This window comes from Channa argus, chromosome 21, assembly GCF_033026475.1.
Source record: "Channa argus isolate prfri chromosome 21, Channa argus male v1.0, whole genome shotgun sequence".
Classification (NCBI taxonomy): Eukaryota; Metazoa; Chordata; class Actinopteri; order Anabantiformes; family Channidae; genus Channa; species Channa argus.
This window is the reverse complement of record NC_090217.1, coordinates 9,354,601-9,367,657: the sequence shown is the minus strand read 5'-3', so window position 1 is coordinate 9,367,657 and position 13,057 is coordinate 9,354,601. Positions and strand designations below refer to the sequence as shown.

At 39.7% G+C, this 13,057-nt stretch overlaps 1 protein-coding gene across 5 annotated transcripts in view; it reads right to left on the bottom strand.

Moving 5' to 3' along the window:
- cacna2d4a (calcium channel, voltage-dependent, alpha 2/delta subunit 4a) overlaps window positions 1-9,563 on the bottom strand; it is a 77,725-nt gene extending 68,162 nt beyond the window's left edge. For all 5 annotated transcript variants that reach the window (XM_067490379.1, XM_067490380.1, XM_067490381.1 and 2 more), the window contains exons 1-10: window positions 8,493-9,563; window positions 7,705-7,901; window positions 4,855-4,936; window positions 3,542-3,658; window positions 3,311-3,370; window positions 2,755-2,917; window positions 2,535-2,666; window positions 2,055-2,115; window positions 1,213-1,363; window positions 427-501 (exon numbers count right to left, since the gene is read on the bottom strand). In XM_067490379.1, the coding sequence (XP_067346480.1) occupies window positions 427-501; window positions 1,213-1,363; window positions 2,055-2,115; window positions 2,535-2,666; window positions 2,755-2,917; window positions 3,311-3,370; window positions 3,542-3,658; window positions 4,855-4,936; window positions 7,705-7,856 (993 nt within the window). In that variant the 5' untranslated portion in view covers window positions 7,857-7,901; window positions 8,493-9,563. The remainder of the gene's footprint in view (window positions 1-426; window positions 502-1,212; window positions 1,364-2,054; window positions 2,116-2,534; window positions 2,667-2,754; window positions 2,918-3,310; window positions 3,371-3,541; window positions 3,659-4,854; window positions 4,937-7,704; window positions 7,902-8,492) is intronic.
- Window positions 9,564-13,057: the final 3,494 nt, after the last annotated feature.

Sequence of the window (13,057 nt, the reverse complement as noted above, 5' to 3'; positions counted from 1 at the left end):
TAACCAATCAAAGCCTTTGCTAACAGGTCATATGACCTACTTCAAATTGTCAACGGCCAGCAACCTCACCTGATCTGCCATATTATGGTAGGGAGTGAAAGTAGGGCATGCAGCCAACACGTAATGCACACGCGCACACACGGACTGAGCGGACAGAGCTGGTCTACGAAGAATAATATTTATAGTCCTGCTTGTTTCATTGGTAAATCCTACAGTGAACTGGTCTTAACCCTGTTAACACACGTTCTCCGTGATGATGGATTTGTGATGTGATGAAAGCGTAATCTTTGTCTTTAGAGGATTAGCAAGATAACAGCTTATGATTAATAGGTTAGTGGAGGTTAAGTGAATTAATTAGCTGTGTGTATGCCTTTGATATGTGTGTATGTGTGTGTGTGTGTGTGTCTTTATGCATGTGTGTGTTACCTCTCTGTTATCCAGATCAGCTTGGACCAGTGTGCCTTTGAAGCAGGGCTCCACGTAACGAACATAGTCACTGTACTGGGAAAAACCAAATATATACAGATGATGATCAGAATAATTTATAGTCAATATTATAGACAGATGGGTATAAAAAGACATACAATTGCTTCTAATTGGTAAAATCCTTCAGTCACCCAACACTCATTCATTCTGGGCCACATGTTGTTCTGTAGCATAGAAACTATTATACTAATTTCAAATTTTGAGGTGGGTTGCGGGATTTAAACCGCTACTGACTTAGAATATCTCATTTTGAAATGAAATAGTCATGGGGCATTGATTTTCATTTTGCTGCATGGTCACTCCAAAAAGAGCGTAGTATTAAATTCAGGGATAAAAAAAAAACAGCTTAAGAGCAGCGGATTTGCAGGCTGCATATGATTACACACGCAGTAATACTGGGATAAACCGTGCTTATTACACTGATTTGTAGTTGTATGGCTACACATGACCGAAATCCTGAAAAACCTAAAAACAAAGGTCATTTTTGAGGCTTTTATGAAAGTTTGTGTGAAGTGAATGAAGTGAAGTGAATTGTTTATGCCTGTTTGCCTATGCAGGTCTTTGTCTAGGTATTTACCCCACTCTGTACACTCTACCTGCATGTTAGCATTTGAGTTAAGTTGAGTGTTTATCTGTATGCCACACTCATCGGGTCTCAGGAACGCTCTGGTGAGTCTGCTCTCATGTGTCTGCGTTTTTTAAGATAGTGAAAGAATGTGTACTTACAGCTATGATGTTAACAAAGTCATTTTCTCCCAGTGTGTCCAGGATCGTATTGATGGTGTGTTTGGCTATGGTCATTCTGAGTCCTTTCATGCTGCCACTAACATCCACTACAATTACCACATCTTTAGGAGATGTGGCTGCTTGGATATACCTAGAGAACAGAGACAGGGATGAATTAGGGAGCTGTAAAAACCCCATTTAACATGGAAATCAGACAACACTCAGACATAAACAGAGACTGTATGTTATTTACCAGGAGTCTAACAGACAGACAGAGCAGACAGAGTTCACGTTTTATCCTTTCATTTGTTCCTCTGTCCTTCCGTCCCTGCCTTCCTTTATCTCTTTATTATGGTCCCCTGATTTTCCAAGCTCATTAACATCAATGAGATTTACACTACAGCAGCTGCGATTGGCCGTTTTCCAGTTCTACAATGTCTTGTTCTTTGATTTCCGCCTTCCGTGATTTGCTATGTTCAGACAGAGTTCCTGGAATTTGACTTACTATTAACAAACAATAATCAGCTCTTATTTCATTCTATAGTGTGTTGACACAGGAGACATATTTATTGTATATGCTGCAGGAAATCACAGGTGTAAAACAAAATGAATTATTGCTACATTCCATTTGGCTGCTTTACTTTCAGTGATCTGGCGGTGTGCATCCTGGCTCACACTGACACTGTCGTCATGCAGAAAAACGTGACCAGAACAGGACCATTTGAGCTGCAAACACATAAGCAAGTCTTGGCACAAGCTGTGTGTCACTACTGTGCATATATAGGTGTCTTTGGCACAGCTACAACTGATAAGGCACCATAAGGAATACTGTATGTGCTTACCAGTTTCTGTTTCTGCAATCAAATGTAACAACACCATTTTCATCTGGAATCCACTGGATGCCTGGAGAGAGTCAGACAGACATTTAACAGAGGATGATGGGAAACCACTGCTTGGGTGGCAGACTGGATGGACAACTGGATGCATGGATGTATAGTAATAGACTGTCAAATGAGGAAGTGATTCTACTAATTACTCATCCTACACACACACACACACACACACACACACCCACCCACACACACAGTGACAGAAGAGGTGTCATCTGCAGCCATACTGTAGCTGTAGACTGAGTCATCCTGTTTAACCGACTGTTGCTGTGTAAGTATTCAGTTTAGCTTGTATAGCTGATTGCTCATGTACAGCCTTGTTTGTGTGGTTTTAATGCTGTGCCAACACTGGACAATGTAGATCTAAAGACAGTGAAACTTTGGGAAGCATGCACGATATGTTAAAGGTCAAAGGCTCTTATGTCCAAGTACCTGGGTACAGCCTGAAGAAGCCTGTAGAGCTGCCAAAGTACTGCCAGGTCAGAGTTGGATCCTTCAGGAAGTTATCAATGAACACGTCGTTCAGAGCTTCTGACATATAGACTCCATTTAGAATATCTGGATCTACAGAAAAAGAGAAAAACAATTAAGCTAATATTCTACTAGAAATCACATGCATTATATAACAATTGCAAGGGAATGCAGGCTCTACCTCTGTTGTAGACATTTGTGGGAACTTGTATGTTACTTTGCTGCGTGTTGACTGGCAGTTTATTAAAGTGTTCATTTGGCTCTAGTTGGAAGTCTCCACCAAGAGGCAGAGGATTCCCATCTTCATCCACAGTGTTGATCAGCATGGAGTTAAAATAGTCAAACTAGATGAAACAATGACAGATGAATTTGTTTACATTTTATGATTTAAGAATATTGGTGACATGCTCAAAAGCGTAGACTGAGCAGTACAGTGTGGCCATCACTTCTATGGTTACCACTACAGTGCAAATGTGGCTATATCAGAATCAGAATCAGAAATGCTTTATTCATCCCGAGGGGAAATTGCTTTCATTGCTTTCAGATGCTCCATGCCAGGGTAGGAAATTGGGCATAAGAACATAAATATAAACATTGAAAGAGAATAAGATAAAAGTGAATGACAAAGTTAAAAATGTTATCAGGGTATCTGATCTACATGCATACTCTGTAAGTGATTGACACTATTGCAGAAGTTTAAAAGTCACAAACAGTTCACTGTTCATATTGTCACTTACCTCCAGTGTTTCATTGTACTCATGGTAAAGATCAGCATCTTCTGCTGCTTCCGCTAACCTCTGTGATACAACACAACTGGTTAAGGACACTCTCTGCTCATAAAATATTATTTCTCATCTAGGAAGATTAATCAGGTTCGGCATTACACTAATGCTGTGATTCAGTCTGTAACAATGATGTCAGCAACATTTGCTTTGAGGTGTTTATGTTAGTTGTGTATGTACTAATACCTTCACGGACTTCATCTTCCTTCCAAGCATCTCCTCCATCTCCTCTGCAAACTTCTTCACCAGCTCTTCTCCATCCACCTCCTCTATCTTCACCACAGCCTCAACATCTTTGAATTTCTTCAAAAGAGACACACTGCTTTTATTAGTAACTCAGTTTTGTAGATAAGTAAAGGTTATGTGTACAGTACCCTTCGCCCTTGACACAAGAAATCAATAAATGGCACGCTGCACCTCCTAAATGAATGTTTTTGTGAGTGTTTTAATAACTGCACCGTGTTTAAAGATGGTTGGAAGGTGTCAGTAGGTGCACAAAACAGTACATATGTCCAAACTTTTTCCGGGATTGGTTGTCACAGCTCAAAATTATTAGCTAATTAACGAGAATACTTATGCACACATTGATACACGTTTCCTCTAAATACTGGTGACAGACTGCGCCGTTTAATGGCTTCATGTTGCCAAGGCAATACTAATGGGGTTTTATACAGCCAGGGATGAATAAAAAAAAATCATCATCTATATGGAATATTCCTGAATGTTTTTGTATTACTGACTGGGTGATAAAGCAGAGATAAAGATGGAAGAGAGGTGGTCAGTAGGTGCATATCTGTGTAAACAGTTTGTACTGTATGTGTCTGGCAGATGGTAAATGGGCCTGCTAGGGGATTCCACAGCATGGCATGCAGAGGAACATTACATATCCTAATTACTAAAAGACACACAAACACACATAAGCATAATCTCCTCTTTGGTCTAGATGCTAAGTCACACAAATGAACACAATTTTGTATTCATCTAATTTCAACACAATTAGTTGACTTCGACTCAGTTTGTTGTATAATGGTGTCTGATATTTTACTGAATGTGTTGTTAAAGCACAATAGCACAACAAAACACAATAACTCTGTTGCAGTGCATTTGTGTGTCAGGTGCATGATGGTAAGTGCACGGTCTCAGGGCCATGTACAGATGGCAAATGTATGCCAGTCAGTTTTGTTCTCATTGGCTGATGTACCAAAGAGCAGGGGGAGGAGGAATGAGCTCATACTCCACCACTGCGCTGTGATGATGTCATGTGTGCTACATAAAGCTGTGTCTCCATTCAGTTGTGTTTCTTATTTCACGCCTTGTCTTTTTAGTTGTAAATAGAAAATTTTGTCTGTGGAAATTACATCTGCCTGCCTTTCCCGGTGTGGCCTTCTGCAGTCTACAGTTTAATGCTGTATGGATGATCAATGATAGGGATCATAAAAAACTGAAGCTTTGTGTTAATGTCTGTATATATTAATATGTAAATGAATAGGGTCTCTTACCTTCTGTAGAAGTTGAGCTCCAGAGTATCTGGCAGACAGGGCAGCTATCTCTTTCCCAAAGGACACAGCCCACTGCTGCACCCTGAATGCAGCAATAGTGATAAGATATAAAGATACTCAAATAAGTTACCAATTTGTAAAAACATAGTATTTAACTAAAAGGAAGCCACTCTTTTTAAAGTGTGTGTAGCGATTACCAGTCAAACTAATTTAATATGATATATTTCTATAGATCTATATATTTCTCATATATGACCTATATAAATTTGTTAACAAAAATTTATTAATACATCTTTTTATTATTGTATTGTCTTTGTAATTTGGTAAACAAGCATCGCAGTCAGCTGGATGAATACACCCATTATTAAATTAATGGTAATATGTAAAGTAAATAGCTTCCTCCAATTTTTTATTATGCATAAAACAATTCTGGCTAATGATGGTGTAAATTGAGGCTGACCCCAAGTACACAGCCGATCATATTAAAAGGTCACCCAGCATACCCCAATAGCAGATTAAAACCGATTACTGTTAAGGTGGCAGGAAAAGCTGACAGTCTGCTGGGTCAAGAGGTTATGCTGTGCTCAATAACATGCAGTAATTCTACAAATCCTCCATGTGAATGCAGCCGAGGTAGGGTAGGTTAGAGGGTGGACAGGATGTGGCAGATGGCTCAAACTATAGGGACTCAGCCAGCTCACCGCTAGTTACCAGGCGGTGTTGTAACAGCCAGCTAGACAGGCTCAGTACTGGAAAGTAGCTGATCATTTTTTGACTTGTTAAAATGCACATTGCAAAATATGAGCGACGGTTCTTGCTTTAAAAAAAAAAACAAACATTATATTTGAACATTATATTTGAAAGTGCTGAAATGAGTCTTTGCTCATGGCTGTCAAAGACTCATGACTTATGATCTTTTCTCTCAAACACAGAAAATGCCAGGATTAATAGCCTTTTTGCCCTTTGATGGTAAATATATGGATTAGTATGATACAGTATACAGTATGGGCCCACTTACTGTATCTCTACTTTTTTCACAAGCAGTTGCTCACAAACTTGTGTCATTTCTGTCATTGCTGCTGCTGCAGAGCATCAATGTTGCCTGAGAGGCTAAAGATTTGACCCTTTTGGCCTGAAATGTTCTGGTCAGGGCCCCACTAACATCCAGAGCCAGGGGGGAACTGCTGCCAAATCTTCTGCAGGCAGAGTGAAACACTTTGGGCTCGGTGACCTGTGTTGGGCTGCTGAACCCTGCTGTCTTTAGAGCTTTAATCTCCCTCAGCAACAGCAGCCCGCCTAGTGCCTGACAGCACATTCACTCTAAGCTGTAAGTACAAAACTCACACAAGCTGAATAAATCCTGAAACTGTACAACCAACCATTGTTGTTTTTTTTCTGGACTTTATAATAAATATATTGGACTGATAATATTATTACAGTATGCATGACGAAAACCAGCAGCTGCTCCAGACACACACTTATTAAAAGCATCCAGTCAATGTAAAAACTCTAAATAAATCCATTGTACTTTTCTGTGCCTCTTGAACCAATCTACTTTAACACACACATGCACGTGCAAACGTGCGCGCGCGCGCACACACACACACACGCAAAGTTAATAGGCTACTGTGGACTGACAGCACTTCGATCTGTTAGTATTTTGAGTCAGCAGGAGGTTTGAAAACTGGTGGGGGGAAAAAAGCTTCGTCTGGTTTCTGGAGAACAAACAAACACAGCATTTCATTCCCAAAAGAAACATCCAGCTGAGAAAAAACTGACCACTTATCTTTAACAGTGAGCACCAGCATGAAAATAAAACACATTAGGCATTGTGAGTTGTTGTCCTCACAATAAGTCCAATGTGTGAAAAACCTCTTTGTAATCTAGTAAATGTTGACTTATTTTCCAGCATATAAGATCAAAGCCATGCTACAGTAGCTGTCCATGGTTTTATGTGTGTCCATGGTTCCTAGGCATGCTCATACTTAAGTATATCCTTCTAAATATTTACCATGTTTCAGTTTATGTTAATAAGCACCAAACACAAATTTCACCTGAGGCTGATGGGAGTCATTGGTATTTCCGGGGAGTCAAACTTCCATCCAGTTATATTAACTTTGTGGAGAAAGAGTCTGATTCAGCACAGTCAGTAGGAGTCATTGTGTGGGAATCGCGTTGGTTTGTACAAATATCATGACAATCTATTCAACACATGTTGAGATATTTCAAACTGCTATAAACTACTAAGAGCTACGCTGCAAGCACAATGTCCTGCCATGATTTCGTAAATCCGAAAAACATTTTTCAGAAATTGTGTGATGCTGTAGTCTACACAGACCAAATTAATATTGAAAAAAAAGCCCATTAGTTTTAAACTGACAAATAAAAAAACTATTTAAAATGTTTTATTGTCAGAACATTAGTCAAATGTAAGTGTCAGTTTCCCATTATTTGGTTGGTACCTCACAGGTGCCCATATGGTCCATATGTATCTGTGTGGAGTAATCAGCCAAAATACAAAGCATATTATTGACTCGTCCATCTGACATTTGGCTTCAGGAATACTGCATATGGCCCTGCCATGGTGCCTACACGGAAATTACACTGCATGTGCAGTCATGGTACATTAAAGATATTATCCAATCAGGTGAAGTCAGGGGAAGGCTTTTGAATGTTTTATGGTGTGAAAAATTCTGTTATTTTTGAAAAGTAAAACTAATTTGAATGTGTAAAAAAAATGACACGTTCTGCATTTGTGCTTTGGTTTTCAGTAATGTCCTGTACTGCTTCCAGTATTTTCTGTGTAAACTTGCATGTAGAAAGAACACGGACACATACAGGCTTACTCACGTTTCTGGTGAGATCTTCATCTGTCCGTCGACCACCAGGCACAGTGAACTGAAGAGGATAATCCACATCGGCATCATCAGCTTCCCTCTGTGCGGCCCACTTCTGTCCAATTTATTGGCATTCCCGGCCTTAGCCAGACTCCAGTGCTTCATCCCTGCAGCTGCTGAGATCTGTATCAGTCCAGGGATTGTTGCATGCTGGCTCCAAGAGAAAAGGATGAAATTAGGACAGTGCACATCACATTTAAAGTGCTTGGGTCACAGTGCAACCACAGAGAGACACAAGCATTAAAGGTGCAGTGAAGTGGCTTGTGACTCTCATGTCTGCTGATAAGGTACAACCAACAAGTACTGAGCTTGCATAAACTGTGGCTGAAACAAAAACGGTGTCTAAACTAGAAGAGGTATCTAATCCTTTGAGTAGCCATTTGTTATGCATGTTTTCTGGATAAGAAAACGGCCTGCCTGATGTGCATGCAGATGTGTTTCAGATTTCTATGGCATTTTTTATGAATAAAACCTTTTGGTCACAATATTGGCATCAAACTCTGACGGAGTCACATTTCTATCAGTCCAATAATCAAATTCTGGTTTTGGTCTCCAACCACTCCTCTGGAATATATGTTCACCAGTTTTTTACTAACATGTCTGCTGTTTGGCAGTGGCCCGGCAGCGTGCTGAGCTCCTTGTTAAACAGCTCCTTGATGCTAATACAGGGGAAATCTGGTAAAAGAGCAAAAAACTAAATCAGACCTAACTGAAAAAACTAAAACACACTTGTCAACTTGCCTGGTAGAGTAAGTGTTGCAAACAAATAAAGGTCCAATCAACAGCATTCAGACATCCAAGTTCAAATGTTGAGGCTGATCACTGACTCTCAGGTTCTCAGACTCAGGTGGATCATCTCACAAGCATGACATCCAGATTTCAGACCTTATTAGGTCTTCAAGAATTATATGCAGGAACCAGAGTCCCTTGATGGGAGAATTAGGATCACCAAAGGGCTGAAACCATCCATTGGCTGGCCAGAATTACAAGATGCTAATTTTTCTTTTTTAAAGCACAAATTAGAGTTTAAAAGTGGGATGTGGGAAAAATACTCATCCATCATCCCAAACAGAAGATTACTCACTACCTCGTGTCGTCAAAGCTTTCAAACATTCCCGTGAGGCATGTGTGTCTGTAAGTTTAACTATAGCCGATGATGATGAAAACAGTCTGACTGATGGTTTGGTGTCAGCTGAGATGGTTATGCTGCCACACAGAAGAGTCTAAAAAGGGTTTGTCTCCAGTGTCAAAGGTCACCTCTGAGCTCCAGGAGTCACAACGGAGTCTTGCCATGTTCCTATCCCTCCCTCTCCACACTTTGTAATCCTGCTCCTTCTCCTCCCATTCTCTCTTCCCTGCTCCCTCTCCTGGATCTATACAGGATGCCAAGAAATAAGAAGAGTGGTGAAAGACTTGAGATGTCCTGTTAATTTTCTGTCTTCACATGAGCTCAGTCCTCATTATCAGGTCGCGGGGTATTCCCAAAGCAGGAGTAACACACAAACACACACACACACAATTCCCAGAAGAAATCCTGCTGCAACTTCAGATTTTTCTACTGTTCCTCCTGCTGACCTCACATCCTATTGGATCCAAAACATCCAAAACCACAAACACGCAGGACCGGAAAGAACAACTACGCTACTGCATGGAAAGTAAAATGGATAGAGTGATGGATGTAGAGAAAGTGGGAGTTTCTTTCTCTCTCTCTCTCTCTCTCTCTATCTCTCTCTCTCTCTCTCTCTCTCTCTTTCTCTCTCTCTTTCTACAGTGTATCTCTTCCTGATCTCCGGGACCAGTTTACACCATAATCCAGACAGGATTAAACCCCTCCTCCGCCTTTTCTCTCTTTATCCTTTTCACTCTCTCTCTCTCTCTCTCCCTCCCTTTCTCTCTCTTACACACAAATACACATATTCTCTCTCTCTCTCTCTCTCTCTCTCTCTCTCTCTCTCTCTCATGCTTTATGACCCACCGTCTTCAGACTCCTTCAGTCTTTCTCATCAGTCTTTCTCTCACTATTTCTCTCCTCTCTTCTCTTCTCTGCCTTGTTTTAACAGGGAAAAAGAACAATTAAAATAGCAAAGATTAAGAGATTGAAAACAAAAGAACAAAAGAATTAATAGCAAATACGAGGAAGGGAGGGGAAAGACAAGAAACATGGCAAAAAAGGAGGGAAGAGAATTGACCCCTGCTGAGATGAGTCGTGACTTGTGGGGGAAGACCTACTTGACTGACACGGTGTTATAACATAAACACATTGAGACACCTAGTGGACTCTCACTGTCACACACAAGCAGATGTGTGCGCACACACCGAGAAAGACTGCAGCATGAAAATGTCCCAGTGGCTGTCGCTTTAAAAACAAAAATTCCAGTTTATTTTGAAAACCTAAAAGCTGATTAAGTACAACTGCCATTTCACATTTATCTTATAATCCACTAATTAGCCCATACGTATTTAAATGATTTATGTTTGTGCTTAGTTTATCTTGCTGTGTCTTCCTACAAAGGACTTACATAAGTCTAAAGTAAATTTATTCTGGATATACGTTTTCAATTTGTTCGAATTGAATTTGACAATTTAGTTGGGAGCAAATTTGCATTTTCGCTCTTTTTTTTAGCGCTTTTGTTTAGATCTTAAAAGTAAATATTTCTCAACTAATTATGGGATTTCACACTGCACACATGATGATGCATACTGATTCAACATTTGTGTCTAGTAGCTTAGAAAACGTTTCACAGTAGACAGCATGTTGTGGAACTACATACCTAAATATATATTGTCATTCATCGAGCAGATTTTGAGCATTTCAAGCTTTGAGGGAAAGTTTTTTAATCTATTTTTCCATCCATCAAACCAAGGTTTGACCCTGCACAACAAACTACCGCTATGACATTTAAACAATGTGAGTGCTACAGCAGAGACATGATGTTGCAATGACATGTAGAGCTCAAATGGGCTGTCTCCTGTGCTGCTGGGACCATTAAGCAGCATCTAGCTAAATAGCAGAGATGAACACACACACACACACACACACACACACACACACACACACAAACACAACCACACACACACAACAAAACATCTGTTCATCCTGTTGTGAAAACGAAAATGCAGTAAAACATTGTGATGCATGCAGCAATTTGCAGAAAGGCTTTAGATTATGAACAGTTAAGAGATTGACTGGGACTTTAATTCACGCAGAAACAGAAAAACAAGCACATCCTGCAAATATACTGTACGTATGCAAATACAAACCAGCAGTGTAAGAGCTTACAGACTCGTCCTCCCCCCAGCTGACCCAGATCACTAATGATAGGCGATGATCCCCCCAGAATGGACCAGAATGGATTTTTCAATCAGCAAAGGAGGGAGATTGATCATACATCCCAACTTTGTACATACTGTACAAAGCGTAGAGATGAAAGTAAAATCTTTTATTGATGTCCCCTTTTGTTAAATATAGTGTCACTTACAGAAGAAAATGTTATTAATGGTGCACAAAAAATGTCATTAACAAAACTGTGGCATGTGCTAGTTCTAAATGTTTTGAAAATTATCTTCATGCTCTCCTAAGTCTTCGCACTTTAATTTCCTCCCACAGTCCAATGTCATACAAGTCAGTTAGTGTGGACACTGTAAACGGTGAGAGTTATTTCCATATTATGTAACATCTGCGTGAGCTCTGAAGGGAAGAAAACCTGCACATTGTGGTTTCCTACCGCCTGTGTCTGAGAGATACAGTAATGGAATTACCTTGAGTGCCTTTCACATGTTTCATTTACAAAATACATACCAGCGCTTTTTTTGTTACACACCGCTCATTAAAGACGGGTTCAGTTGCTGCTTAATAAAACTCTCTTAATCTCAAACTGTAACAGTTCTTGAATTGTAACAGTTTTACATAACAATAGAGTGTAGCATAAATACTTTAAGTTGTCCACTGCAGGCAGTGTCACTCACCTGTGCCCCTGCAGAGTGTAATTTTGCTTCCAAATTCATCTTTGAAGCGAGCACCTCCACTGCCTGACAGGAGGAGACAGAAAAAAACACAATTACACAAAAATGTATAAAAAAAATTCAGTTGGAATGCAGTGTATGAGAAAAGACTAAAAGCAGTTAAAGTCCCAAGATGTTACTTAATACAATTCTGAATGATCAACTCTTCACTCTGACACGACTTTACTCTGACATTCGCTTCAGTTCAGTGCTCAGTCTTTGCTGGAGATAAAGTGAAGCCAGTTCACTCATATTACTTCACAACAACCGTCCTCCAAGAACACAGTGGCAACAAAAGTGGTTTAGGCTTCCTTACAAATTGGAGACTCCTCCTTTTTTGGACATGAACACACACACACCAGAGGTCATTGATTAGTCAAAGCCAGGGCTAATAGTCAGCCCTTCTTTTTCGCTCCATCAGCTAAACCAATGATCTGGAACCTCCAAGTCTAAGAGGAAAGGATATGTGTGTGTCTGTCAATGCTGAAAATGCAGAAAGATCTGCAGGCATTAAAAACATTGTAAATTCATATCAAACTTGATTTTTTTTTGTGTAAAAAATAAATAGATAGAAGAATCTAATGTGAGGCATTTTATTACTTGGCAAAACAGTGATGGATAGGGAAAAGAAACAGGAAAGAAGAAACAAAAGGGAGCAGCAGCCAGCTGCAGACTCTGATCACCTTACATTGTGTTTCCTGTCCATATGATTATGGAGCCCCTAGAAGCCCTGGTGACAACATGAATTGGAGTTTGTCACGCACCAATACACAGACAGCATACCATAGGATCCCAAAAACATAACAGTTAAACAGAGGCAGGGCAGAGCACTTACCACCTTCAAACTTTAATTCTTTTCCCATTATCAGTCTCTTAAACTAGAGAAACATACTGCTATTTACAGTTTCTTATCACGTGTTAAGACAAGAGTCTTTGGTTTCCAAGGGAGACGACTTCATACATCTTGGTTTGTTGTCAGTTCATTTCCTTGCATTACTTTTGCAGAGTAAAAAGAAAAATTCTATACATTTATTAAAAGCTTTTGGTTATATCTCTATAATACTGAAAACACTAGGATAAACATTTTTATTCCTTTTTATTTCTTGCTCTTTAATTCCTTTGCGTTAGAAGCAGACACACATAATGGACACAGAGCTCATTCAAAGTTCAAATGCCATAAAGAAAACAATGCGAACACAATATCCATTTAGTAGCTACAGTACTTCAGTTGCTCATGAGGATCATGTGAATCAGTCAAAAGCTCCATTAACAGCTGCTAAATGGACCTTGTGACGATTATTTTT